Source organism: Schistocerca americana, chromosome 1 (genome assembly GCF_021461395.2).
Source record: "Schistocerca americana isolate TAMUIC-IGC-003095 chromosome 1, iqSchAmer2.1, whole genome shotgun sequence".
Lineage (NCBI taxonomy): Eukaryota > Metazoa > Arthropoda > Insecta > Orthoptera > Acrididae > Schistocerca > Schistocerca americana.
The window spans coordinates 1121382778-1121409988 of NC_060119.1; the positions used below are offsets into that span (position 1 = coordinate 1121382778).

A 27211-nucleotide genomic window follows, 5' to 3' on the forward strand; every position below is an offset into this window, starting at 1 on the left:
AAAGGCATCAACAAAGAGTTGAGAGTTAGAAGAAGTGAATGGAGTTGATTGTTGTGTTGTGCATACATCCTGCTACACATTGTGTTCTTGATTGGTGAAAAATGTCAGTTTTTGGACAGTGCCACATTTATGATCTTGATGTGTGTCATGATTAAATACCTAGTGACTTAACATGTTGTGTTGCTGATTTTCTGAAACAGTGCTTTGACTTTCATATGCAAACTGGTAAGCTATGTGCATGGTGTAAAGGTAATTTTTAGAATTGTAGACAGTACAAACTGTTTAGTACATACCATGGACTGTGGAGTGAAACAGAAAACATGGTTACACATTTTTGTGTCATACTCTGACATGAAGAACTTTAAATGTGAATGTACAATGTGTAGATCGCTTCATAATTGAAGTGATTGCACAGACAACTGTGCATGGCACTTATTTTTCAATTTAAAATAAGGACTAATGATTTATAGGACAAGCAACTTCATTTACTTTCATAGTATGGATGAATTTACTGTGAATAGTGCTGCACCACTACTGTAAAGCACAAATCTGAAAACTGTGTAACAAATATTATGATGGCAAGTTACATCATGCGTTAATGGACAGAAGTGTGAACGCATTATTGTGGCCAAGATAGATACGAAGCCCACACCTACTACAGTAGTACAAGTTTATATGCCAACTAGCTCTGCAGATGACGAAGAAATTGAAGAAATGTATGATGAAATAAAAGAAATTATTCAGATTGTGAAGGGAGACGAAAATTTAATAGTCATGGGTGACTGGAATTCGAGTGTAGGAAAAGGGAGAGAAGGAAACATAGTAGGTGAATATGGATTGGGGGACAGAAATGAAAGAGGAAGCCGCCTTGTAGAATTTTGCACAGAGCACAACATAATCATAACTAACACTTGGTTTAAGAATCATGAAAGAAGGTTGTATACATGGAAGAACCCTGGAGATACTAAAAGGTATCAGATAGATTATATAATGGTAAGACAGAGATTTAGGAACCAGGTTTTAAATTGTAAGACATTTCCAGGGGCAGATGTGGACTCTGACCACAATCTATTGGTTATGACCTGTAGATTAAAACTGAAGAAACTGCAAAAAGGTGGGAATTTAAGGAGATGGGACCTGGATAAACTAAAAGAACCAGAGGTTGTACAGAGATTCAGGGAGAGCATAAGGGAGCAATTGACAGGAATGGGGGAAATAAATACAGTAGAAGAAGAATGGGTAGCTTTGAGGGATGAAGTAGTGAAGGCAGCAGAGGATCAAGTAGGTAAAAAGACGAGGGCTAGTAGAAATCCTTGGGTAACAGAAGAAATACTGAATTTAATTGATGAAAGGAGAAAATATAAAAATGCAGTAAGTGAAACAGGCAAAAAGGAATACAAACGTCTCAAAAATGAGATCGACAGGAAGTGCAAAATGGCTAAGCAGGGATGGCTAGAGGACAAATGTAAGGATGTAGAGGCCTATCTCACTAGGGGTAAGATAGATACTGCCTACAGGAAAATTAAAGAGGCCTTTGGAGATAAGAGAACGACTTGTATGAATATCAAGACCTCAGATGGAAACCCAGTTCTAAGCAAAGAAGGGAAAGCAGAAAGGTGGAAGGAGTATATAGAGGGTCTATACAAGGGCGATGTACTTGAGGACAATATTATGGAAATGGAAGAGGATGTAGATGAAGATGAAATGGGAGATATGATGCTGCGTGAAGAGTTTGACAGAGCCCTGAAAGACCTGAGTCGAAACAAGGCCCCCGGAGCAGACAATATTCCATTGGAACTACTGACGGCCGTGGGAGAGCCAGTCCTGACAAAACTCTACCATCTGGTGAGCAAGATGTATGAAACAGGCGACAATGTTGACTGGAATACTCTCTTTCAAATTCTAAAGGTGGCAGGGGTAAAATACAGGGAGCGAAAGGCTATTTACAATTTGCACAGAAACCAGATGGCAGTTATAAGAGTCGAGGGACATGAAAGGGAAGCAGTGGTTGGGAAGGGAGTAAGACAGGGTTGTAGCCTCTCCCCGATGTTGTTCAATCTGTATATTGAGCAAGCAGTAAAGGAAACAAAAGAAAAATTCGGAGTAGGTATTAAAATTCATGGAGAAGAAATAAAAACTTTGAGGTTCGCCGATGACATTGTAATTCTGTCAGAGACAGCAAAGGACTTGGAAGAGCAATTGAATGGAATGGACAGTGTCTTGAAAGGAGGATATAAGATGAACATCAACAAAAGCAAAACAAGGATAATGGAATGTAGTCTAATTAAGTTGGGTGATGCTGAGGGAATTAGATTAGGAAATGAGGCACTTAAAGTAGTAAAGGAGTTCTGCTATTTGGGGAGCAAAATAACTGATGATGGTCGAAGTAGAGAGGATATAAAATGTAGGCTGGCAATGGCAAGGAAAGCGTTTCTGAAGAAGAGAAATTTGTTAACATCGAGTATAGATTTAAGTGTCAGGAAGTCATTTCTGAAAGTATTTGTATGGAGTGTAGCCATGTATGGAAGTGAAACATGGACGATAAATAGTTTGGACAAGAAGAGAATAGAAGCTTTTGAAATGTGGTGCTACAGAAGAATGCTGAAGATTAGATGGGTAGATCACATAACTAATGAGGAAGTATTGAATAGAATTGGGGAGAAGAGAAGTTTGTGGCACAACTTGACCAGAAGAAGGGATCGGTTGGTAGGACATGTTCTGAGGCATCAAGGGATCACCAATTTAGTATTGGAGGGCAGCGTGGAGGGTAAAAATCGTAGAGGGAGACCAAGAGATGAATACACTAAGCAGATTCAGAAGGATGTAGGTTGCAGTAGGTACTGGGAGATGAAAAAGCTTGCACAGGATAGAGTAGCATGGAGAGCTGCATCAAACCAGTCTCAGGACTGAAGACCACAACAACAACAACAGCTGCATGCAGATACATTTATTGCCGTATGGCACACTTTGTGTCACCGTGCTACACTCTACAATTTTTGTAACATACAGCATTATTCATGCAGAGTCACAGTCTGCAAGAACTTTATGTGCACTAAAAACAATTTCCGGTAACTAAATACAAGAAATTCCATTCTCTAATCAGAAATGAAGTGTGCTAATGTAACTATGACCATCAAATCATTTCCTCATTCATATTATGATAGAGAATGTGTGTAATCAGAACAAACTTCACTGACTCACTCTTGTATAAAAAAGGATTTGCTGCTTAGGGAAAACAAGATTACAAATTTACAAAGAACAGACTATGAATTTATAACAACACAATTATGTATGCATACAAATTTTTATTACAATGTATGGATAACTTTGTTTTATCTTATTATATTATTTATGTACATGTTTGTACGCTCCATTTTCATGTAATGAATTCACATGAAATTTACATGCACATTTGGACAACATCTACACAATATTTACTATCTGTGGTTGGGTGAAGAAATTAAAAAATTCTTGCCTTTGAAAATTAAGAGACAGGACTATCTGATTTATATTGTGACACAAGGTTTAGACATGTCATGAAGTGTGCCTGGACCACTGAAATGGTTACAGCACTAATAGCAAAAGACAGGATCTCAGTTGGTTTAATATGTTAGGGAATTTCATGATGACTTACACTCAGCCTCATATTCATCAGGAATGATTCACAGTCTGTAGCTAAGCATGTTCACTGTCCCACTCTTTCTTTAGTACTTCTTCACCAAGGAATGTGGGATAGCTTGTGTGGTATTCAGAAAGCATGAGAAAGGTGCTAATGGACTGCCTTATGAGGTGAATCAAGAAGCATACCTGGATAGGTCAGTTGGCAAGAACATTGTCCAGGAAAAGGTCCTTGTGCCATAGCCCAGCACTCAGTTATAATCTGTCAGCAACAGTGTTCATTTCATTACAGAGTGAAATATTTGTATTAAGAATTTGCTTCAGTATTGATTCTATCTGTATTATGAATCTATATTTATTAAAGTTACAAAAAATCAAGGCTTTGGACAGTTTGGAATTAATATCAGTAAGAGAGGATTTATCCGTGTGCCATTTACAAAATTATACTGTATGGCTGTAATAGTGAGTGACACAAAATAGGAAAATCTGTAATGTATCACCTCTGAATTTTCCATCTTGCTATCTAATTACATTTTCCGTGTGTACATTTCATGCAAATAAGTTTTCTTGCACATAAACTAATAGTAAAGATGATACTAATGATAAAAGTTTATACATATTAACCTTACCACCTGTAACTGTTGTTGTTGCAACATTGAAATGCACTCTTGTTGAACCAGCACTGTTATGAGCTGTAATTCTAAACTGGTACCATGTTGCAGGTTGAAGGCCTCCAACAAGGAAAGTCTTTGGTGGTGAATTGTTGTCAACCAAGATCCACTCATTTTCTGTTCCTAGGACACGATATTCAATGACAAAGTACAACATAGAACATCCTCCATCAGGCCAGGATGGAAGATTCAAGTAGAGGGAGGTTGCATTTGCTGACAGAAGAATGTTGGTGCTTGGTACCTCTGGTTCTGAAAATCAAGATAGTTTCTAATAATTTTTTATATTTTTTTAAAGTCTGCACCAATAAGTGCTAACCAAATTACAAGAACAATGATGGAAGGGTTAAAAGTAATAACCTCTAACATCAAAGACTAATCTAAGTAGAGTAGTTTAAATATATGCGTGTTATTCAAATGAGGAACTTGAAAGGTTCCCAAAAATTTTGAAAAGTTGTGTGTTGGAGTTGGTAGGTGGCAGCAGTGTTTTTTGAGGTTCAAAAAGTGACTAACAGATTGCAGAGTGATGCTACAATGCAGGAGAAGGCAGTAGTGTCCACAGAAAAATGGGCTCTCTGCTGTCTACATGCACCATGATTGAGTAGTGACCTACAATGTGTTTTTTGTGTAGTGAAAGTGTCAAACCACCAAAATTCATTGCAGAATAACAATGCAGTGTCTGTCATTGCAGAAAGTGTACAAGTTCAAATGGCTCTGAGCACTATGGGACTTAATGTGTACAAGTGGTGTAACTTCTGTAGAGGATGCCCCAACGAAGGGCGGGATCACAGCATAGTGACAGACGAGAACATAGAGTTATTGGATGAGCTTGTAATGGAGAACAGACATGTAACTCTGAATGAAATAGCCACAAGTTTGAAGATTCATACTGGTTCAGTGCAGGATATTATTCATAATGTACTGCATTCCATTAAAGTGTTTGCAAGATGAGTGGTGACTTGGGTTCACTATCACCAATCAGAAACAAAAGGGTCAAGCAAGGAATTGTGCCATGGCTCATATCTGCAACCAGAAAAACTCCACACTCAGCCATCTTCAGGAAGAGTGACACTCATTCTCTTCTGGGATGAAAATTGAGTAGTTTTGGGACATTACATGGATAGATGAGTGACAGTAACTAGTACTTCTTATTTATGTATATTGAAAAATCAACTTCACCCTGCAGTCAGGAGTAACCGATGGGGACTTCTGAGTTCAGGAGTATTGCTATAGCATGACAAAGCCTGACAGCATTCAGTTGAGACTATTCAAGAAATTAAATTTGAGTGCCTGGTACATGCTTCTTATTCACCAGACCTCATTGCTAGTGACTTTAATCTGTCTGGCACAATCAAAGAAACAATGGGAGACAGGCATTTTAGAAGTGACGAGGAGGTGAAAACCATGGTGCACAGCTTCTGCTGAAGCAGTAGAGTAAGCCCATTCATTGTCAGGGAGACTACATCATAAATGATACACGAGTTTTTTTGTCATTGTTACAATTAAAAATATTATAGCACTTTTAAAGTTTTCATTTGAATCACCCTTGTACATATAGCCAAATAAGAACTCTAAAAATTCTTGGCATGTTAACAATGACATATTTGATTTGAAGGATTACTAGCAGACTCATTCGTAGGACTTAAAATTGATAAGCAAGACAAGTTGTTCATTCTTTTATGTACTCAGAGAACAATTTATTGGATTGGCTGAACAATACAATGTCTCAACTGAACTATAGTTATACTTTAAGGTTTCCTCATAAGTCTTAATTTAAAAGATAATTACAAAATACTGATATGTAATAGTAATGAAACATGTCCAACCATACATTCTGTGAGGTCCATCTTTTTGTATTATCTCATTTCATCATGTAGTTTTGCCATGTTGCATTTCTTATTTCACTTTTACATTACTGTTTACACAATAAATAAAATACATTATTGATATTTGTTGTTGAACCTTTAATATTGTCTGCATTACACTTTTACACATTATAGGAAGTGGATCATAGTCTGTTTTTTCCTGTAAATTTCTGTAAGTTTTGGTACATGAAATAAAATTCTATGTTATGAATATGGGAATGTTCTTTTTGGCTATATTTTGAGAGAACTTCCAAACTGGCTTCACTTCAGGTTCAGTTCACCCAGGCTCAGTTTCAGTCATCAGCACTTGGATTTTCAGTACTGCAGTACTCAGACTTGTTCAAAATTCTGTTGTGATATGTGACAGAGCTTAATGAAAGAAATAAATTAGTAATTAAAATTTGTAAAGAATCTTGACCACCACAAGTATATGGCGTGTTGGGAGATGATACATGCTTTATCTGTTTGGTGAGCTGTCTACACTACAAACCAGACCTTGTCAGTGACCTATTGCTCATGCCGCAAAGCCAGCACAAATATACAACTGCAAGAGCCTGCATAATCAAGTGCTCAACGCATTCTCCTGCATAAGCCATCCACTCTATTATTCATTAAGTATCTTTAGTAGGGGATCATATGCCTTCTCAACTTTGGTGCCACTTATGAGCTGAGCTCGACACAAAACGCCTCATTGGAAGAAAAGCTGTACCTCCCAGACCAGGCATACAGCATGATTAAACTCCACCAGCTCGCAGCCTCCTGTTTTTTGGATACACCAGAAACCAGCCAGCCAGCAGTGGTTGGGTGCGCAGCATGCAACAGCAGCGAGCGGTGTTTCCTGGCAACCAGACCACCTTATCTGCTGCCATTTCTCACCCAGCTGACCCACCCTTCCCTATGCTGCAGCAGAATGCCCCACCCCACACTGCCAGCTTGCCAGGTCAGTTGCCACACACAGCATACCCCATATGTTGGTACTATGTTACATTTGGACACGCAGCAAGTTCTTATCTCATGCTCTGCAACTACCCAAATGTGAAGCGCAAATCCAAATAGGTGCCACAGCTTACAGCGACACTTCAGATCACTGATCGCATCCTCGGCTGACCATTGGCAGACGACACTTCTATGACAGGATAAGCACGCTCTATTTCCTCGTAGACATGGGCACCAATGCTAACGTCATTCCCAGGTTGAGAACTTTGCCTTCACTCTTGCCATCTTCTATGTCACTCCAGGCAGCCAACAACTCTGCAATTCATGTCCATGGCTTGGCCAAACTTCAACTGCATTTCTTGTTGTCTACCTTATGCTGCACATGGACAGTCTGCATCATGGATGTTGACTGCTCCATTATCGGCATGGATTTCTTAAGCAACTCTGTGCTCTCACCAGACCTTGAATCAGCAGGCCTCCTGCACCATGCTACTGGCAACCGGATAACAGAGGTCTTCGCTACCAACCCACCATCTCCCGCCACATGCTGTGACACCCTGTCTGCTGCTACACCGAATGTGCCCACCTCACTGCAGAGCTCACTGTCTCCCTGACCCACCTAACAACTCTGTTCCATGAGACAAGCAACATTCACATCGAGAAAACATGACTACAACAGCTGATCAGTGCTGCATCAGCTCACCTGACAGGCTCAAGGCAGCAGAGGAAGCATCCACACTGTGAGGGACATGATCATATCATGCCAGTATTGCTGTGGTGCAGATGCCACAGACACTCTTGCAGCGATGCCTATTCCCACAGGTCAGTAACATTCCAGCCTCTAGTCTCACGAGTCCTCCTACATCTGCCCTTATCACTGTTGTTGCTCAGAGAATCCCTTTGGTGGGACATGCAATTATGAGCAGTACTTGTCACTGATTGAGCACTTTGGAAGGCCTCCCAGTATGCCCTAGGCTCAACACCTTAATGCCACAGATTCGCAGCACACAAAAACTAAGTTACAAGAACTGCTACACTCTGGTATAGTCAGCCCGTCCACCAGTAATTGGTCCTCGTTGATCTATTTAGTTCCTAAGAAGGATGGTTAATTTTATTTGTGTAGTGACTACTGACAACTCAACACATGGACAATCTTAGATAACTATCCCATACTGCACGTAGATGATTTTGCCCAACAGCTCCAGCTGCTGCATTCTCAATAGATAGAACTCTTCTGAAGTAAGAGTGATTTCAGGTGCGCTGCAGGAGAGTGTCATAGGACCATTGCTATTCACAATATATGTAAATGACCTTTTGGATAAGATTGGAAGTTCACTGAGGCTTTTTGCGGATGATACTGTAGTATATCAAGAGGTTGTACTGAAATGCAGGAGGATGTGCAACAAATTGACGCATGGTGCAGGGAATGGCAATTGAATCTCAATGTAGACAAGTGTAATGTGCTCCGAATACATAGAAAGAAAGATCTTTTATCATTTAGCCACAATATAGCAGGTCAGCAACTGGAAGCAGTTAATTCCATACATTATCTGGGAGTAGGCATTAGGAGTGATTTAAAATGGAATGACTATATAAGATTAATCATTGGTAAAGCAGATGCCAGACTGAGATTCATTGGAAGAATCCTAAAGAAATGCAATCTGAAAACAAATGAAGTGGGTTACAGTCTACACTTGTTTGCCCACTGCTTGAATACTGCTCACCAGTGTGGGATCTGTACCAGATAGGGTTGATAGAAGAGATACAGAAGATCCAACAGAGAGCAGCACACTTCATTACAGGATCATTTAGTAATTGCAAAAGCATCACGGAGATAATAGGTGAACTCCAGAAGAAGACGCTACAAGAGAGATGCTCAGTAGCTCGGTACGGGCTTTTGTTGAAGTTTTGAGAACATACCTTCATCGAGGAGTCAAGCAGTATCTTGCAAAGAGACCATGAGGATAAAAATCAGACAGATTAGAGACCACACAGAGGCATACTGACAATCTTTCTTTCCATGAACAATACGAGACTGGAATAGAAGGGAGAACCTATAGAGGTACTCAAGGTACCATCCACCACACACCGTCAGGTGGCTTGCGGAGTATGGATGTAGATGTAGATGTGCATGGGTATTCAGTGTGATAGATTGTTGGAGAGCATACCACCAGATCCCTATGCATAGGGACAATACCAACAAGACTGCAATAATCATGCCTTTTAGACTCTATGAGTACTGCTACATGCTGAATGACCTAAAAATCAATGCTCTCGTACTATTATCCATATCTAGACGATATTCTTATTCCATCAACTAACTCTGCAGAGCCCATCCGTCCTTAATATATTCACTGAGAATGGGGTTGCAATTGATGATGTTAAATCGCAGTGGTGAGCTGCCTGTGTGACATTCCTAGGCTATTCTGGGGGATCCACCCCAGAACAAGTTGCCTTTACCCGTGACCTTTCTCTACCTGAGACTTACCACAATCTATGCCATTTCCTAGGCATGATAAACTGTTTTGACAAATCACCCTGCATGCTGTGTACCTGCAAGCACTACTGACATGCATTTGTGGGAAAGAACACTTCCGGACTTCACAAGGTTCCATGATGTCACGACATGCAGTGGGTGTCCGACATGTTACAAACTGCACTCATGAGCGCAGTCACTCTCATGCACCCAGTCTCCAATGCTCCAATATCAATAACAGTGGATGTGAGTGACACTGCCATCATTGCCACGCTTCTTCAGCAGGTCGAGGGTTCTGCACAACCACTTTGTTTCTTCTCGGGGAAGTTGTCCACCTATCAGTGTAAATGGTCCACTTTGAACCGAGGCCTTTTTGGCATTTATGAAGCACTTCGACATTTCCACAAGGACATCGAGGGTAGGTCAGTGATTATACAGGGTGAGGCATTTAAAACCATTTGCCAGATTATCAGATTATTTGGCAAAATACACATTGGATTAAAAAAAAAGTGGTAATAAACATTGTTCACCTCGAAGAGGGTCATCCATTAACAAAACACTCATCCCCCTGCACCACCCAGAGGGCAGGGAGAGGTGGGTGGTGTGACTTTGAAATCTTAAATAGGAACCCATATTTCTTATTGCAGATTTGGATTCTCCATGAAAAAATATCTAACTTTTGTGTGAAACATTTCTTTCATTTCATGGTAGATGGTGCTGTAATCAGCACATATGAATATGGGATGACAATTGTTGCAAAAAGTTAGTATCTCACAAAAATATACATCCGATTAGGAAAATCAAAGTACATTACTTGATATTTGGGAAAATGCTATCATGTGACACTGTCTAACCTCCCACAACGCATTCTTATTCGCCTATATTTAGCATTACCCTGGAACAATGACCTAGATGTAGTGGTAATGTGTTCCCTTTGGGGTGCTTGATTTTGGTGAGTCCCCTTGCCTCTCACTATGTCGGGGTGATTGATTACTGTGAGTCCCCTTGTCTCTAACTATCTCGGGCTGCTTGATTACCGTGAGTCCCCTTGCCTCTCACAAGTGTTTCAGTGCAGTAACAGTTCAAAATGTTGTCCATTGTTTCTAATGCACATTGCAACTCTAAGTCTGAATGACAATCCGACCTGTACTCGTGTCTCTGTTCTACTGTTTGCACATTCATTGAGAATCTGCTCTTGTATATCTTCGAGGGTTGTTGGTACATCCATGTAAACTCTCTCTTTTAACTATCCCCACAGGAAAAAATTGGAAGAAGTCAAATTGAGTGAATGTTCAGGCCACATCTGAGGACCTTCTTGCCTAATCCATTGACCCGGATAGTTTCAACTCAAAACTTCTTCTTGAGTTAGTCGTGAATGATGCACTGGGCATACATCATGTTAAAACCACATATCCAGCCTCATTCGAAGTGTAACATCGTCCATTAGTATGGGTAAAACATTATCCACAATGTTGCTGTACATCTGACTAGTCAGATTACCTTCTATGAAGTATGGGCTAATTACCTGCATAAATACATATGGCACCAAAGGTTGACACTCAATGGGTGTTGATGTTCAACTTGACTTACCCAATGGGAATTATCCACTGTCCAATAGTGCATGTTATGTTGATTCACTTGACTATTATTTGTAAAATTTGATTCATCGGAGAAAAGTATCTTGAAATGAAATTATCAGTGACTTCCAGTTGTTCCTGTACCCAGCTGCAGAAATTCAGACAACTGTGAAAATCATCACCATGCAGTTCTTGATGTGTCAATAAATGAAATGAATCCCATTTGTGTGCATGCAGTATGCGCAGAAGACTTCTTTGTGAAATTCCTGAAACTCATGCAATTTTCCAAGAACTAGTGTGAGGATTTGCAGCAACCAAAGATAAAACATTCACTGTGCCATTTTCATTTGTCACAGGCCACAGATGGACTCTTTCTCTAGGTTTAACACCCCTGGTTCAATGAACAGGTGGACAATACTGCAAAACGTCGTTGCAGATGAAACACTCCTGTCAGGGGACAGAGTCGCATACCTTTGACGAGCTTTGTCAACATCTCTATGACCCTCAAAGTATGTGGCACTGATATCAACACTCCTTGCAATCATTAGCTTCATGGAGCAATTGTGACAAGATGTGTACAGTTCAAATCATTGAAGTAACATGCACAGTCTGACCACTGACTGAGCACATGCTCTTGGTCTGTGCTTCATTCAATTGTGGGAGGTGTCACATGATAGCATTATCAAAAATATCAAAAAAGCATTTCAATTGTCTTAATTGGATGTGTATTTGTTTGAGATAGTACTGTTTTGCAACAATTGTCACTTCATTTCCATGTTTGCCAATTACGTCGCCATCTATCATGAAACAAAAGAAATGTTTCATACAAAAGTTACATATTTTTTCATGGAGAATCAAATCTGCAGTAAAAAATAGGGGTTCCTATTTAAGATTTCAAAGTCACCCCCTCCCCCTTCCCACCCCCTGGGGTGGTGCAGAGGCATAGAGTGTTATGTTAATGAATGTCCCTCTTAGAGGTGAACAATATTCATTACCACTTGTTTAATCTGATGTGTATTTCACCAAATATTCTGACAAATAATTTTAAATGCCTCACCCTGTATATATGGACCACAAGTCTTTGGCCGATGCAGTGCGTAAACCCCATAGCTGACCTCCCTCCCTGACACTTCTGACTCTTGGATCTAACATGTCAGTTCACTACCAATGTCCATTACATCAATGGCACGGACAATCGGACAATGTCATCACTAACTACATGTCACTACATGTCACGAGATTATTCTATTTTATTATTTTAATTTAGCTTCAATTTAGATGAGATAAGTCGTAACATAGTAGATGTACTGGAAAGTGTATCTAGGAAGAGTTTCAAGATATAACTTACTAGTAAAGTGTTTCATTTACACTGAAAATTTTTCTGTGCAAATCAGGATATCTTGATTATTTCTTTTATTATATTTATTTTTTGTTTATTTAATTATTTAATAAAAATAATTTTGCCGAATTTTGTCTTAGTATATTTTGTAGAATTGATTATTTAGATTATAGTTTATTGGTAATATAATTGTTTTATGAAATATTATTTTAAATTTTTAAAAGTAGATTTTATTTATTGTACCTTTTGTATCAGGGTTTATCAAAATTTTAGTATTTACTTTACTTGTCTCAATTTGGGTTGATTTATAAATAATTTATAGTTAATGTATCATAATTATTATTAAATTATTTATAGAAATGAGATGTTAATCGTTTCCCAAGATATCTAGTTTCTTAAGAAAAAACTTAATTTTTTGAAGTTAATTGTTTTTATTTAATTTTTTAGGTATAAATATTAACTTATTTATTCTTTAAGGGATAAGCTTTGAAGTTAATAACCTACAATTTGTTTTATAAAATATAATAGTAAGCTTTAAACCAGCTATCTCTAAGATTAGTTTTAGTTCATTATTTTTATTTTTGATTTTATAATTATTTTAGGTTTTTTTATTAAGATTATAAATTTAATTTTGAAATTTTTGTAATAATGATATAATTAGTATATTTATTTGTATATAATTTTTACCTTGTGAATTTATTATAAGGAACTAGGCAAAATTGATTTCCACCTGTTTATAAAAAACATGTCCTCTTGAAAATACTTTGAGGTCTGGCCTGCTCACTGAGCAGATTTTTAAAGAGCCGCAGTATTTTGACCGTGCAAAGGTAGCATAATCATTAGTCTCTTAATTAGTGGCTGGAATGAATGGCTTGACGAGAAATCAACTGTCTCTTAATAAATTTTTGAATTTAACTTTTGAGTCAAAAGGCTTAAATTTTTCTTTAGGATGAGAAGACCCTATAGAGCTTAACATTTTATTTTTATATAGTTTTTTGTTTGTCTTTCTATATTTAATGATGATGTTTTGTTGGGGTGACATGAAGAATAAATAAACTCTTCATTATTATATCATTTATTTATGTTTGTTGTTTTGATCCATAATTTATGATCATAAGATTAAGTTACCTTAGGGATAACAGCGTAATTGTTTTTGAGAGCTCATATCGACAAAGCAGATTGTGACCTCGATGTTGGATTAAGAAAAATTTTGGGTGCAGTAGCCCAGTAATTAGGTCTGTTCGACCTTTAAATTCTTACATGATCTGAGTTCAGACCGGCGTGAGCCAGGTCGGTTTCTATCTTAAGATTATTAATTCATATTAGTACGAAAGGACCATATGGTTGAAATATTTTTAATTTTATTGATTAATACTAATTAAATTACTATTCGAAAGGGTCCAAATAAAGTAGGTTTTGTCGGAATTCCTCAACCCTTTAGTGATGCTATCAAGTTAATTTGTAAGGAGCAGCCAACTCCTATTATATCTAATTATTTACTTTATTACTTTTCTCCTGTTTTTAATTTAATAATTTCCTTGGCTGTTTGAGTGATTTTCCCTTACTTAACTTATATATGTTCTTTTTCTTATGGATTTTTGTTTTTTTTATGCTGTACTAGATTAGGTGTTTATACTGTTATAATTGCTGGTTGGTCTTCTAATTCAAATTATTCTTTACTAGGTTCTCTTCGTTCTGTTGCTCAAACAATTTCACACGAAGTTAGTTTGGCTTTAATTTTATTATCTTTAATTATTTTAATTGGTAGTTTTAACATGTTTGATTTTATAAATTACCAGCTTTATTGTTGATTTATTATTATTTCTTTTCCTTTAGCTTTAGCTTGTTTTGCTTCTTGTTTAGCTGAGACTAACCGTACTCCTTTTGACTTTGCCAAAGGTGAATCTGAGTTAGTTTCAGGTTTTAATATTGAATATGGTGCAGGCGGTTTTACTTTAATTTTTTTAGCTGAGTATACTAGAATTGTTTTTATAAGAATATTATTAGCTTTAATTTTTTTAGGTGGTGACTTTTATTCTTTTATATTTTTTATTAAGCTTGCTGTTATGTCCTTTGGTTTTATTTGAGTTCGTGGCACATTACCACGTTTTCGTTATGATAAGTTAATGTACTTAGCTTGAAAAAGTTTTTTGCCATTATCTTTAAATTTTTTTATTTTCTTTGTTGGTTTAAAGATTTTATTTATTTCATTTATTTAGTGAAATTTTTTAAGAAAAGTTAATAGAAGAGTTAAACTTCTAGTTTTATATTTTCAAAACATATGCTTTTCCTATGCTCTTTCCATTGGGGCTTCAACAAGCTAGTGGCCCAGCAACAAACAGATGATGTCATACAGCAGTTACTACACAGTGAGTCTACCTAGTTATAAATTAAGCCTCGCCGAATACCAGGTTCTTCCCTATTGGTCCTTTGCAATGTTTCCCCAGGCATGGCCCACATCCTAATTCTGGCTGTCTTGCACCATAAGATATTTTTTGCTATCCATGACCTTGTGCACTCTAGTATTGAGGCCACCACATGTCAAATAATAGAGCATTTCGTGTTGACATACTTTAGTGCAGATTGTTTTTGTATCCTTGCATGCGCACCCTGCCAATGCTCCAAGGTTGGTCACCATACGTACCCACCATTGGGCTTGTTTGACTTTCCTAAAGGCTGATTCTGTCATGTACATCTCAAACTGGTCAGTCAGCTCCCCCCTTGAAAGGGTTTTCAATTCATCCTGTCTATCATCGACCACATTAGCTGGTGGGTGATATAACAGCCGACTCTGTCTCACAAGCCTTTATTGCCCCCTGGATCATGTGGTTTGGCTTTCCATCTTCGGTCATGACAGATGAGACATGACATTTTGAAGCTGTTCTTTTGTCCAAGCTGTGTGACTTAGGTGGTGCAAACAAATTACATCAACAACCTACCACCCGCAGAGCAATGGGTTGCTCGAGCACTGCCACCACACTTTGAAAGCCATGGTGATGTGCCACGACATGTCTTGGTCAGAAGCTCTTCCCTGGGTCCTGCTTGGTGTCCATACAGTGTATAAAGACACATGTGTTACCATCTTCCATGTCAACGTGTCATCCTTTTCCAACAAGGACCTTTCCCTGGAGCTGCATGATGTCACACTGTTTGTCTGTCACACCCTTCCACCCACCTCCTACACACATTTGGGATCCCTCCAGACGCAGAGGAGACAGCCATCACCACCTCAACTGATGATGACAGCCACGTCCCTACTCAAGTGCTACATACGGTGTGCTATGCTCTCGCATTGCCGTGAATCCCGATCCTGCTTTCTTGGTTCAGCCACCCGTCATTCATGGAATCTACACCCATGGGCCCTCTTTCCCCATGGGGACATCTTTAGACATGACCACAGACTGAGTGCCATGCCAAACTACATCACCACCTCTCACTGTGTTGCACACTGGGGGGGGGGGGGGGGGGGTGCAGTTTGTTCTTCAGTCTTATTCCAGCACTTGGCATGTGATGGTGTACTGTGTACAGTGTTCTTAATAAATACAGTGTTTCATATAAAGTGATGTTCAGTTTACTAATATGACAAATGACCTGTTCCCCATACATTAATGAAAGACATGAGAGAGGAAAAACAGTGATGCCATATGTGGAAGCAGAAGGTCATATTATATTGCAGGAAAAGTGACCTGCTAACACTAGAAGTAAACATTAATGTCATAAACTCAATGAAACACCATGTGTTAAGTACCTTGGGTACAGTCAGACAACAGGATCAAATGGAGTCAACACTTAGGTATATTAATCAAGAAGATGTTCAGCAGGTTCTGTTCCTAGAAATATGTCATGTTAACATAAAGACAAGCATGTTACCTGTTTAAGGTTCAGAATGTAGTTAGTATTCAACAACATCCTATCTAACATAAAGCAAGAAACTGGGAATCCCAAGCAGTTAAAAAAAAAAAAAACACTCCTACAAATTACTTGATTACTTAGACCCAAGGACTGAAAATATCTCTTGGAACTTTGGCAAGTTTTAATGTTCACTGTATACCAGCATGCTGAGAAGTAATATATTTTAAGCAGTTCTCTGTATTTGCAAATGCAGGTATCTATTCTCTGAAAAATACCAATGGAATCAAGTAAATATAAATCTGCCAAGAGCAAATACAAACAGCTATTTAATATCATTGGGAAAGCAAGACTTTTCTTTAAAGTAGCAGATTTCCTTCTAATTTACTAAGCTGCATTCAACTGGCATACATGCTAACAACACTAATCAGTATAGTATACTTTATTGTTAAATTCTGTACAGATTAAGTTTCCACAAGCTGCACGTCTTTTTTTTTAGAGTAATCTCGATTTGTTTCACAGCACTGATGTTATCCTTCTTGATGAGCCCTACAAAATATGACGAATGAATTAATAATGAAAATGTTGTCAACCACAAATGGGCAGCGCAATGTCACTTGTGGTCTGGAATAGCCTAATTAACAGGGAAGACAAGGTAACAGAAAACCCACAACAAGCACGCATTCATGAAGGGAGGATGAAAATATCAACCACCACAGATATACAGCCCAAATTCAGATGTGGGGTGGGATGGTCTAAGTAACAGAAAAGACCCAGTCACACACAGCACCTGTAGGTTTCCATTGGTAGAATAGACAGTGGAAATTCATACAGATTGAAGATTTATACAACAGACTGTGAATACCAAATTGTTTTAGTATGTAGGAATCACTGGTATTTGAGTGGCCTCTCAGTATACAATCAAGACTGCATTTAGGATAGTGAGAATGTGAGCATCAAGAAATTATGTTCTTCAATTGATTTATTCACACATTATGTTCCATAAAACACATAAGAAATGAGAGCATTCAGGGGTGTAGAAAAAATGAAATCATACATTACCAACAGAAGCAGCCATTGCAGACTACTTCTGCAAAGCACACTATCAAACAATTACAACTGGTGCTAATCTTTTCACATTAATAATTATGGGCACTGCTTTTAAATGGACAAACATCTACTTTGAAAAAATAAAAAAAGACATTGCTCTCCCTTTTTACAATATTTAGCTGAATTTTTAAGCAGTATTACACATTAAGCATTTATATAAAATTAATGAGTTCAACCACTATCAACTATGTATAAACTGGACAAGTTAAAAACTATGAGCCATTAAATAATTCTGCACCAGAATATAAAACTACTCATACTGAAGTCAGCAGTAAATCAATTGCATTGTCCCTCTCACACCAACTGTTAAGTCTCTAATTGTGTATATTTTAGCCGTTATAAATGTATACAAAACCACTGTGCTGTAACTTACGAAACACATAGATTTAATTTTCTCAGATGATTTTCCTGCTATTACATGTGTGAATATTTATGTGGATTGCTTCATTATAGAGTGAATTAGTATGATGCTCGGTGTGACTTACCCTTTCCTTTGGTGCTGGCATTTACAACAGAACTGGAAGAACTTTCTCCAACTATATTGTGTGCTTTCAGTAACATGTAATATGTAGCACCACAATCCAGATTTTGTAACGTATAAGAATTCTTTTCAGTTTCCATGTGTACTTCCTGCCAGCTACCATGATCTCGTTTGTATTTCAGCAGATACCCTGCAAACATTAGGCATTTTCACTACAAATTTGGTGTTTCTAGGAACATGCACAAACACAAACATGTAGGTATGGAAACAAGGAAGGAACAATTGAAACATTTGCCTCTGATACACTCTAAGACAAAAAAATCATCATGAAGTAATTATTTGAATGGGATGAAAATAGGGAGATGTAACATAAAAGTACAGCCAAACAAATGATAAAAATTTCAAAAAAATTCAATGATTTATTTAAGAGAAAGAACTTCACTAATTAGGCTAGTTAATAATGTGTTGGTCCACCTCTGTCCCTTATGTGAGCTATTATTTAGCTTTGCACTGATTGACAGAGTTGTTGGATGTCCTCCTGAGGGATATCATGCCAAATTCTGTCCAATTGGCATATCAGATCATCACACTCCTGAGCTGGTTGGAGAGCCCTGCCAATAGTGCTCCAAGTGATCTCAACTGGGGAGAGATCCAGTGGCAATGTTGGTCAAGGTAGGATTTGGTAACCATGAAGACAAGCAGTAGAAACTCTTGCTGCATGTGGGCGGACATTGTCTTGCTGAATTGTAAACCCAGGATGACTTGCAATGAAGGGCAGCAAAATAGTATGTAGAATTTTGTTGATGTACCGAAGTGCTGTAAGGTTGCTGTGGATGACAACCAAAGGGGCCCTGCTACGAAAAGAAATGGCACCCATGACTATTAGTAGTGGCTGTCGGGATGTATGGTGGGTGACGGTCAGGTCAGGCAACCTCCCACTGTATGGGGCATCCCCAAACACATCTTTGGCCTGGAATCTCATTGACTGGAGTACAGCTATCTTCAGTGATGAGTCCTGCTTCAAATTGAGCCCCAGTGACCAGCGAAGACATGTCTGGAGATGCCCCAGACAGCGGTGGGATAACACGCTGACTGTCATCCACCACACAGCCCAAAAACCACATGCAATGTGCTGCGTCTAAAGGAACATGATTCTCTAGCATTACTTTTCCTCAACAGAAGTAGTTGACACTAGAAAAATTTTTTGAATTTTAGACAGGTCAATATTATTTCAGCTGTTTTTCTGAAAAATTTCATATAATTTTATACACAATATGTTATATTTCAAGCTAAAACTATGAAATTGAATTATTTTATTTTCATTGTTACCACCTATATGCACTGGCTCTGAATGTACAGTTAACATTATTTTTTAGAAACATTTGAAATAACAAAAAAATTTGCACACTTAAAATTTCTATTATAAATTATGAAATCTGGTACTGTTTATTATGTTTATTTGTGGATTCATTTATAAAATAATAATACAAACTACTAGAAATTCATTTGTCAACAAAAATTGTAAACCCTTTGAAATACTGTACTACTGTGGAGTGAAGTAGTAGTGGGCCTGCCTCTGATGTGATCAGATGTGTTTTTGTATTTTAGATGAACAATGTAATTTCAGCTTTGTTAATGTAAAAATTCAAAAGACAGTGTGATATAGTAAAATGTGATGGAAATAAACATAAAAAAAACAAAAATTCTGCACAATATTCTTCAAATTTATTTAGATCAATTGGACGATGAGAACATAAAATGTGAAAATTTCAGCTTCAAGAATCAGACAGCTAGACTTGATAAGCTGGAGCCAACTGCTTGAGAAAAGAAGATACTTAACATGTTTATTGTAAAACTTAGTCCTCTTGAATCTTATGAAAAGACTTAACCATAAAGACGGTTGTGACAACAAAGGAGGGAGGGGTAGGTTCCATGGAGTACCATTTATTTTCATATCAAGACCACATTTTTGGTCATTCACAGCACCCTTATGGCACGTCTATATGTTGATGATATTCTATGCTCGTTTTGTTGCCCTTCATGTCAAGTCATCCTGGGCACACATTTCAGTAAGATAAGGCCCATCTGTGCATGGCGAGAGCTTCAACCAGCACAGGATTTTGATTCCGTGATGCACCAGATGGACAGAACTTAGCACAATATCCCTCAGAAGGACAGCCAATAACTACCAATCAATGCCAAGTCCAAGCCATTTAACTGCTTACACAAGAGCCAGAGGTGGACCAATGCATTACTGACTTGCTCAATTTGAGAAGCTCCTTTTCTTGAATAAATCATCCAATTTTTCTGAACTTGTAATTATTTGGCTGTCTGCACATGAACATCATCCACTGATTTCTGTTCCATTTGGATAATTCTTTTATGCTGCATCCAATCAAACCAATACTTATATGGTTCGAGATATCCTTCCTTCAGGTTCACGTGATGCAGCACTGCCCATAACTTGACACTCGCATGATAATGGGAATAAGTGTAAAGCTGAAACTTGTGAGTACAATTTGTCTTGTATTCTCAGAGGTATTGATGTTAAAACTTATGGCATGCCCAAAGGTTTCACTGCTGAAAGCCCCCACTGCTTTTGCACTTCACTTCAGAAATTGAGATGTTGTTGTTGTTGTTGTGGTCTTCAGTCCTGAGACTGGTTTGATGCAGCTCTCCATGCTACTCTATCCTGTGCAAGCTTTTTCATCTCCCAGTACCTACTGCAACCTACATCCTTCTGAATCTGCTTAGTGTATTCATCTCTTGGTCTCCCTCTATGAGTTTTACCCTCCACGCTGCCCTCCGATACTAAATTGGTGATCCCTTGATGCCTCAGAACATGTCCTACCAACCGATCCCTTCTTCTGGTCAAGTTGTGCCACAAACTTCTCTTCTCCCCAATCCTATTCAATACTTCCTCATTAGTTATGTGATCTACCCATCTAATCTTCAGCATTCTTCTGTAGCACCACATTTCGAAAGCTTCTATTCTCTTCTTGTCCAAACTATTTATCGTCCATGTTTCACTTCCATACATGGCTACACTCCATACGAATACTTTCAGAAATGACTTCCTGACACTTAAATCAATACTGGATGTTAACAAATTTCTCTTCTTCAGAAACGCTTTCCTTGCCATTGCCAGCCTACATTTTATATCCTCTCTACTTTGACCATCATCAGTTATTTTGCTCCCCAAATAGCAAAACTCCTTTACTACTTTAAGTGCCTCATTTCCTAATCTAATTCCCTCAGCATCACCTGACTTAATTAGACTACATTCCATTATCCTTGTTTTGCTTTTGTTGATGTTCATCTTATATCCTCCTTTCAAGACACTGTCCATTCCGTTCAACTGCTCTTCCAAGTCCTTTCCTGTCTCTGACAGAATTACAATGTCATCGGCGAACCTCAAAGTTTTTATTTCTTCTCCATGAATTTTAATACCTACTACGAATTTTTCTTTTGTTTCCTTTACTGCTTGCTCAATATACACATTGAACAACATTGGGGAGAGGCTACAACCCTGTCTTACTCCCTTCCCAACCACTGCTTCCCTTTCATGTCCCTCGACTCTTATAACTGCCATCTGGTTTCTGTACAAATTGTAAATAGCCTTTCGCTCCCTGTATTTTACCCCTGCCACCTTTAGAATTTCAAAGAGAGTATTCCAGTCAACATTGTCAAAAGCTCCCATTTCATCTTCATCTACATCCTCTTCCATTTCCATAATATTGTCCTCAAGTACATCGCCCTTGTATAGACCCTCTATATACTCCTTCCACCTTTCTGCTTTCCCTTCTTTGCTTAGAACTGGGTTTCCATCTGAGCTCTTGATATTCATACAAGTCGTTCTCTTATCTCCAAAGGTCTCTTTAATTTTCCTGTAGGCGGTATCTATCTTACCCCTAGTGAGATAGGCCTCTACATCCTTACATTTGTCCTCTAGCCATCCCTGCTTAGCCATTTTGCACTTCCTGTCGATCTCATTTTTGAGACGTTTGTATTCCTTTTTGCCTGTTTCACTTACTGCATTTTTATATTTTCTCCTTTCATCAATTAAATTCAATATTTCTTCTGTTACCCAAGGATTTCTACTAGCCCTCGTCTTTTTACCTACTTGATCCTCTGCTGCCTTCACTACTTCATCCCTCAAAGCTACCCATTCTTCTTCTACTGTATTTATTTCCCCCATTCCTGTCAATTGCTCCCTTATGCTCTCCCTGAATCTCTGTACAGTCTCTGGTTCTTTCAGTTTATCCAGGTCCCATCTCCTTAAATTCCCACCTTTTTGCAGTTTCTTCAGTTTTAATCTACAGGTCATAACCAATAGATTGTGGTCAGAGTCCACATCTGCCCCTGGAAATGTCTTACAATTTAAAACCTGGTTCCTAAATCTCTGTCTTACCATTATATAATCTATCTGATACCTTTTAGTATCTCCAGGGTTCTTCCATGGATACAACCTTCTTTCATGATTCTTAAACCAAGTGTTAGTTATGATTATGTTGTGCTCTGCGCAAAATTCTACCAGGCGGCTTCCTCTTTTATTTCTGTCCCCCAATCCATATTCACCTACTATGTTTCCTTCTCTCCCTTTTCCTACACTCGAATTCCAGTCACCCATGACTATTAAATTTTCGTCTCCCTTCACAATCTGAATAATTTCTTTTATTTCATCATACATTTCTTCAATTTCTTTGTCATCTGCAGAGCTAGTTGGCATATAAACTTGTACTACTGTAGTAGGCATGGGCTTCGTATCTATCTTGGCCACAATAATGCGTTCACTATGCTGTTTGTAGTAGCTTACCCGCATTCCTATTTTCCTATTCATTATTAAACCTACTCCTGCATTACCCCTATTTTATTTTGTGTTTATAACCCTGTAGTCACCTGACCAGAAGTCTTGTTCCTCCTGCCACCGAACTTCACTAATTCCCACTATATCTAACTTCAACCTATCCATTTCCCTTTTTAAATTTTCTAACCTACCTGCCCGATTAAGGGATCTGACATTCCACGCTCCGATCCGTAGAATGCCAGTTTTCTTTCTCCTGATAACGACATCCTCTTGAGTAGTCCCCGCCCGGAGATCCGAATGGGGGACTATTTTACCTCCGGAAATTGCAGAAATGGAGATAAACTGCAATAAATCACATAAACCACACTACTAGCTCAGATGTGCTCAGTCATGTGCAACTGTCCCTATTCTGTGACATTGCACCTAAGTTGGATAGAGCATTTTAATAGTACTGCACTCAGCCTGGAGGTAGCTACCTCAAATCCTTGTATGACAAGGCTGCGTAATAGTAGACTGGGTGCAATGTTGTGGATAAATTGTAATGAACATCTGATTGTGGATACACTTCCTAGCTCTCTCTCTCTCTCTCTCTCTCTCTCTCTCTCTCTCTCTCTCACACACACACACACACACACACACACACACACACACACACACACTCCTTGTAAGATAAGAGAAGTGAATCTTGTCATCTGAAGGTGGCCTTAGGCATCTGATACTGGTTGTGGCCTGAATCAAGAAGAAATTTTAAATTTCTTGAATATAACACTGACTTTTGGCACATTATTTCATTGTGACACACATGTAGAAGGAATAGTTATAAGGTTTCAATTATTCCATTAAAAATTGAATTATATATTTAATATTTTATTTGTTGGAAGGTATGTGTTGCAGTACAAGTTGAAATCCCTGCACTATAGTACCATAGCTTGTTGTTACAAGAGTCAAAAACAAAATGCTGCAGCCCATTGATAAAATGGAGTATCATATAGTAATTTGCTTTTGACAGCAGCAAGAAAATTGCATTTGTACCATGTCAATTCAGACAGCTACAAGTTCATCATGATTGGCATGGCACAGATGCAACATTTCCATTGCTGCTGAAAGTGAATTGTTACGCAAAGCTCTACTTTATCAGTGGGGTGCATCATTTTGTTTTGTCCCCTCCAGCAGTCAGCTACACTACTGCATCATGGGGGCTTCAGACAGTTCTAGGACAGCAGACATATATGTACAAACCAATAGAACATTACCTTTGTGATTTTGCTTCTTTTAGATGATAATGAAAACTGCTCATACTTTCATCTTCAGCAGATGAACTCACATACACAAATAGTGATAACAGTAAACATAGATAGAATACTCTACTATACCATGTGACACATAAGATTAGCTGGCACTGTTTTTTTTTTTAAAAAAAGTGTAAATTATACACATTTCTATAAAGTGAATTATGTATATAAACTTGCATCTTTTAGAGTAAAAGGTGAAAGGATATAAGTAGCCTGCTGGGAAATTAAGAAAATTTGTTTTTGCTCACCTAAGACAGGTGTGCCTCCATCCTTAGGATAAGACCACTGTAGTTTGATATTATGATGATCAGAAGCAACAAATTCAAGGTGAGGTGGTTGAGGAGGCATTAGTACTATTATCTGATATCTTACATGGTCTTCACCAAATAAATTTTTTGCTGTGCATGAGAAGTTACCTTCATTTTCCTTCTCCAGCTCTGGAAAGTGATAGGAATTAATCTTCCACATTAAATAAATATGTAGAGTACATTAAAATAATCAGAATTCTATGCAATAAACAATATAGCACCACTGCAAAGAACCTATACTATGACTATAAAGCTGGACCAATAAATCTGCTATTTTTTTAGTTCCTCATTGAGACAAATTTTCATGTTGCAGACTAGGGGCATTGAAAAGGCACTAAATCAAAAGAACAAAACAGATATGGAATCAGTTTGAGCCCCTAACACATGTACTTTCAAATTTGCAACTGTTACTCTATAGGCTAGAGGAGTACAACCACTCATGCTCACTCACTGCCTGAGAAGTTAGATCTCATGGTAAAATGGGTTAGTCAGACATTATTATGCAGTGCATATGAATGCAAACTGTGCACTTCCTTCAAAGCTATGACCATGTGTTAGGTTCACAGTGGCCTTCAACACAATCATACATACTTATGGTGCAGTGCATAAAGTGTAGAGCAGGTATTTTTAAATTGATGAAAAATAGCATAATGGTCAGCTTAGGAACTTCAAAACAAAGGTCAGTGTCATATCCTGCTACTAGTGCATGTGAGTGCACTAAGTGTAATGTTGCCATGCATGTGTACTTTAATCAACCACCACCTGTATCAGTATGGGCTAGCCACTAGAGGCCTCCTGTAGGAAACGTGCACATGGCACGATCTCTGCCAAACTATCTATGGGTGACTCTTGCCTATATGCAAATGGAGCACTGCTGACTCACCCTCATTATGTTCATTTTGTTTGTATTGCTCTAATTAGTTGTTCTGTGTATCGCTTATGTTGCACCTTCTATACGATTCTTTTGTCTTGTTATGTGTGGAGTCACGAGAGGCTTATTTTTGTTATTGTTCAGAGGCTTATGAATGAAGCCACATTAGTGTTAATTGTATCAGTTTCATGTATCACATGGCTACTGCATGATTGGCGATGGGTTTGGAATGGTTTCCGCATGTGCAGTCTTTAAATGTGGTTTCATCAGCTTTACTCATTATGGATGCCTTGCTACCGGCCCTGATGGAACAGCTTACTTCAGCAATGAGTGCTTTGTCAGCTTCCATTAACAAACAAGGTAATGCTCCTCTGGTCTATTTGCCCACTTTTCCTCTATATGATGATCCAGCCAAGGTTTGGGAAGCTTATGGCAAAAGACTTTGACAGCATTTTTTGGCTTTCAGTGAACAGACTCAGATTTGTGCTAAGCCTTATTCCTCTCATGGATCCCACCTAAGACATATCAATTACTGTGTGAGTTTGCCCCTTTACAAGAACTCGGAGCTCTTACTTTGGACCACATGTGCAGTTTATTGTCCAACTACCATTGCAAATTAATGCACATCATAGTGGTGTGATTTGAATTATACCGATGCCGCAGTAAACCAAACCATTCATACAGGGCCTGGGTAGCTGAACTTCATGGTCTTAGCCATAAGTGTTAATTCATTACTGATGCCCATAACAACTGTTATGCAGACTCTGACATGTGCAACACAATTATCTGTTTAGCTATGGACAAGGAAGTGCACCAGAAGGCTTTACTCTGTGGAAACCACAGTTTTGAAAATTGCACAATCTTTTGAAGTTTCTCAGCCAGAGAGTGACAGAACTGAAGTGTGGGGCAATGTGGCAGTAGTGTTTCAAGATGTACTCACTGGGACAACAGATAGATTGCATGAGCAAGCAGCAGTGGCGGTGGTAAACATGAAGGCCCAGTGCTGAGCAGACCACAACGAGCCCAAGCAGTTACGAACAACACAATGCCACTGTCAGCATTCTCTGTTTCTGTCTGGTCCTTTCTGTTTTGTCCAGCACAAACTTTTAGCATGCCCTAAGTGCTGGATTATTTGTAATGCTTGCCAGAAGAAAGGTCACATCACCTCCATGTGTCATTTGCTGGAGGCTGCTAAGGATATGGACATGGATGTAAACTGACTACAATGCTTATGACTTCTCCCATGTTATTTATCAAGTTATGTATTTTTTGCAAAGTGCTCCAGCTCCGGGTCAACACAGGTGGTGCAGAGGTGTTACTGAAGTCTCAAAACTATGTGAATTTAGGCTCGCTGCCATTGACACCAGTCATGCAGAAGCTAGTCAGTTATAACAAACAGAATATTATACTGTTGGGATAGTTTATGACATCTGTCTCTTACAAGTCAGTGGTTTGTTCCATTACATTTTTGGTGGTTGCTATGCTGGTGTTGAGAACTTGTTCATGATGGACACATTTAAGACATTTGGATTTTCTGTCACTGATGTAGTTCACCTTTTGTCTGATCAGGTACCATATTGTCAATTGTAAACATTGTGTGAGGAGTTTTCAGGCTTGTTTTCAGAAGGTATAGGGTGCACTATGAATTTTTATGCTCATATTTCTTTTAAATTCATGGCTCAGCCTCATTTTTATTATGTGTGTCCTATTCCTGTCACCTTGGAAGCTCAAGTGAAAGCATTATTGGACAGACTTCAATCTCTAGGGGTGGTGAAACCAGTTGTGGCCAGTGAATGGTCATCTCAGCTGATTGCAATTTGAAATCTGTGAGGTAAACTTTAATTGTGAAGAATTGATTTGCTTCCATCTTGAGACTGAAATGCAGGCTGTGGTCAAAAGTTTCCCAATTATGAGCTCACACATAGCAGTTGCCTTGCCACCAACCCAGTTCTCCACCAGATGGTTTGGTTTGTTCAACAGGGCTGGGCAGATAAACCACTGTGTTAAGCTTGGG

At 38.4% G+C, this 27211-nt stretch overlaps 1 protein-coding gene across 1 annotated transcript in view; it reads right to left on the reverse strand.

Annotated features, from left to right (window-relative positions):
* The window catches only part of LOC124596941 (Down syndrome cell adhesion molecule-like protein Dscam2), a 348091-nt gene that overhangs the window by 81290 nt on the left and 239590 nt on the right, over positions 1-27211 (reverse strand). The window contains exons 23-25 of the mRNA XM_047135906.1: positions 24267-24455; positions 17924-18109; positions 4248-4538 (exon numbers count right to left, since the gene is read on the reverse strand). Coding sequence (XP_046991862.1) covers positions 4248-4538; positions 17924-18109; positions 24267-24455 — 666 coding nt within the window. The remainder of the gene's footprint in view (positions 1-4247; positions 4539-17923; positions 18110-24266; positions 24456-27211) is intronic.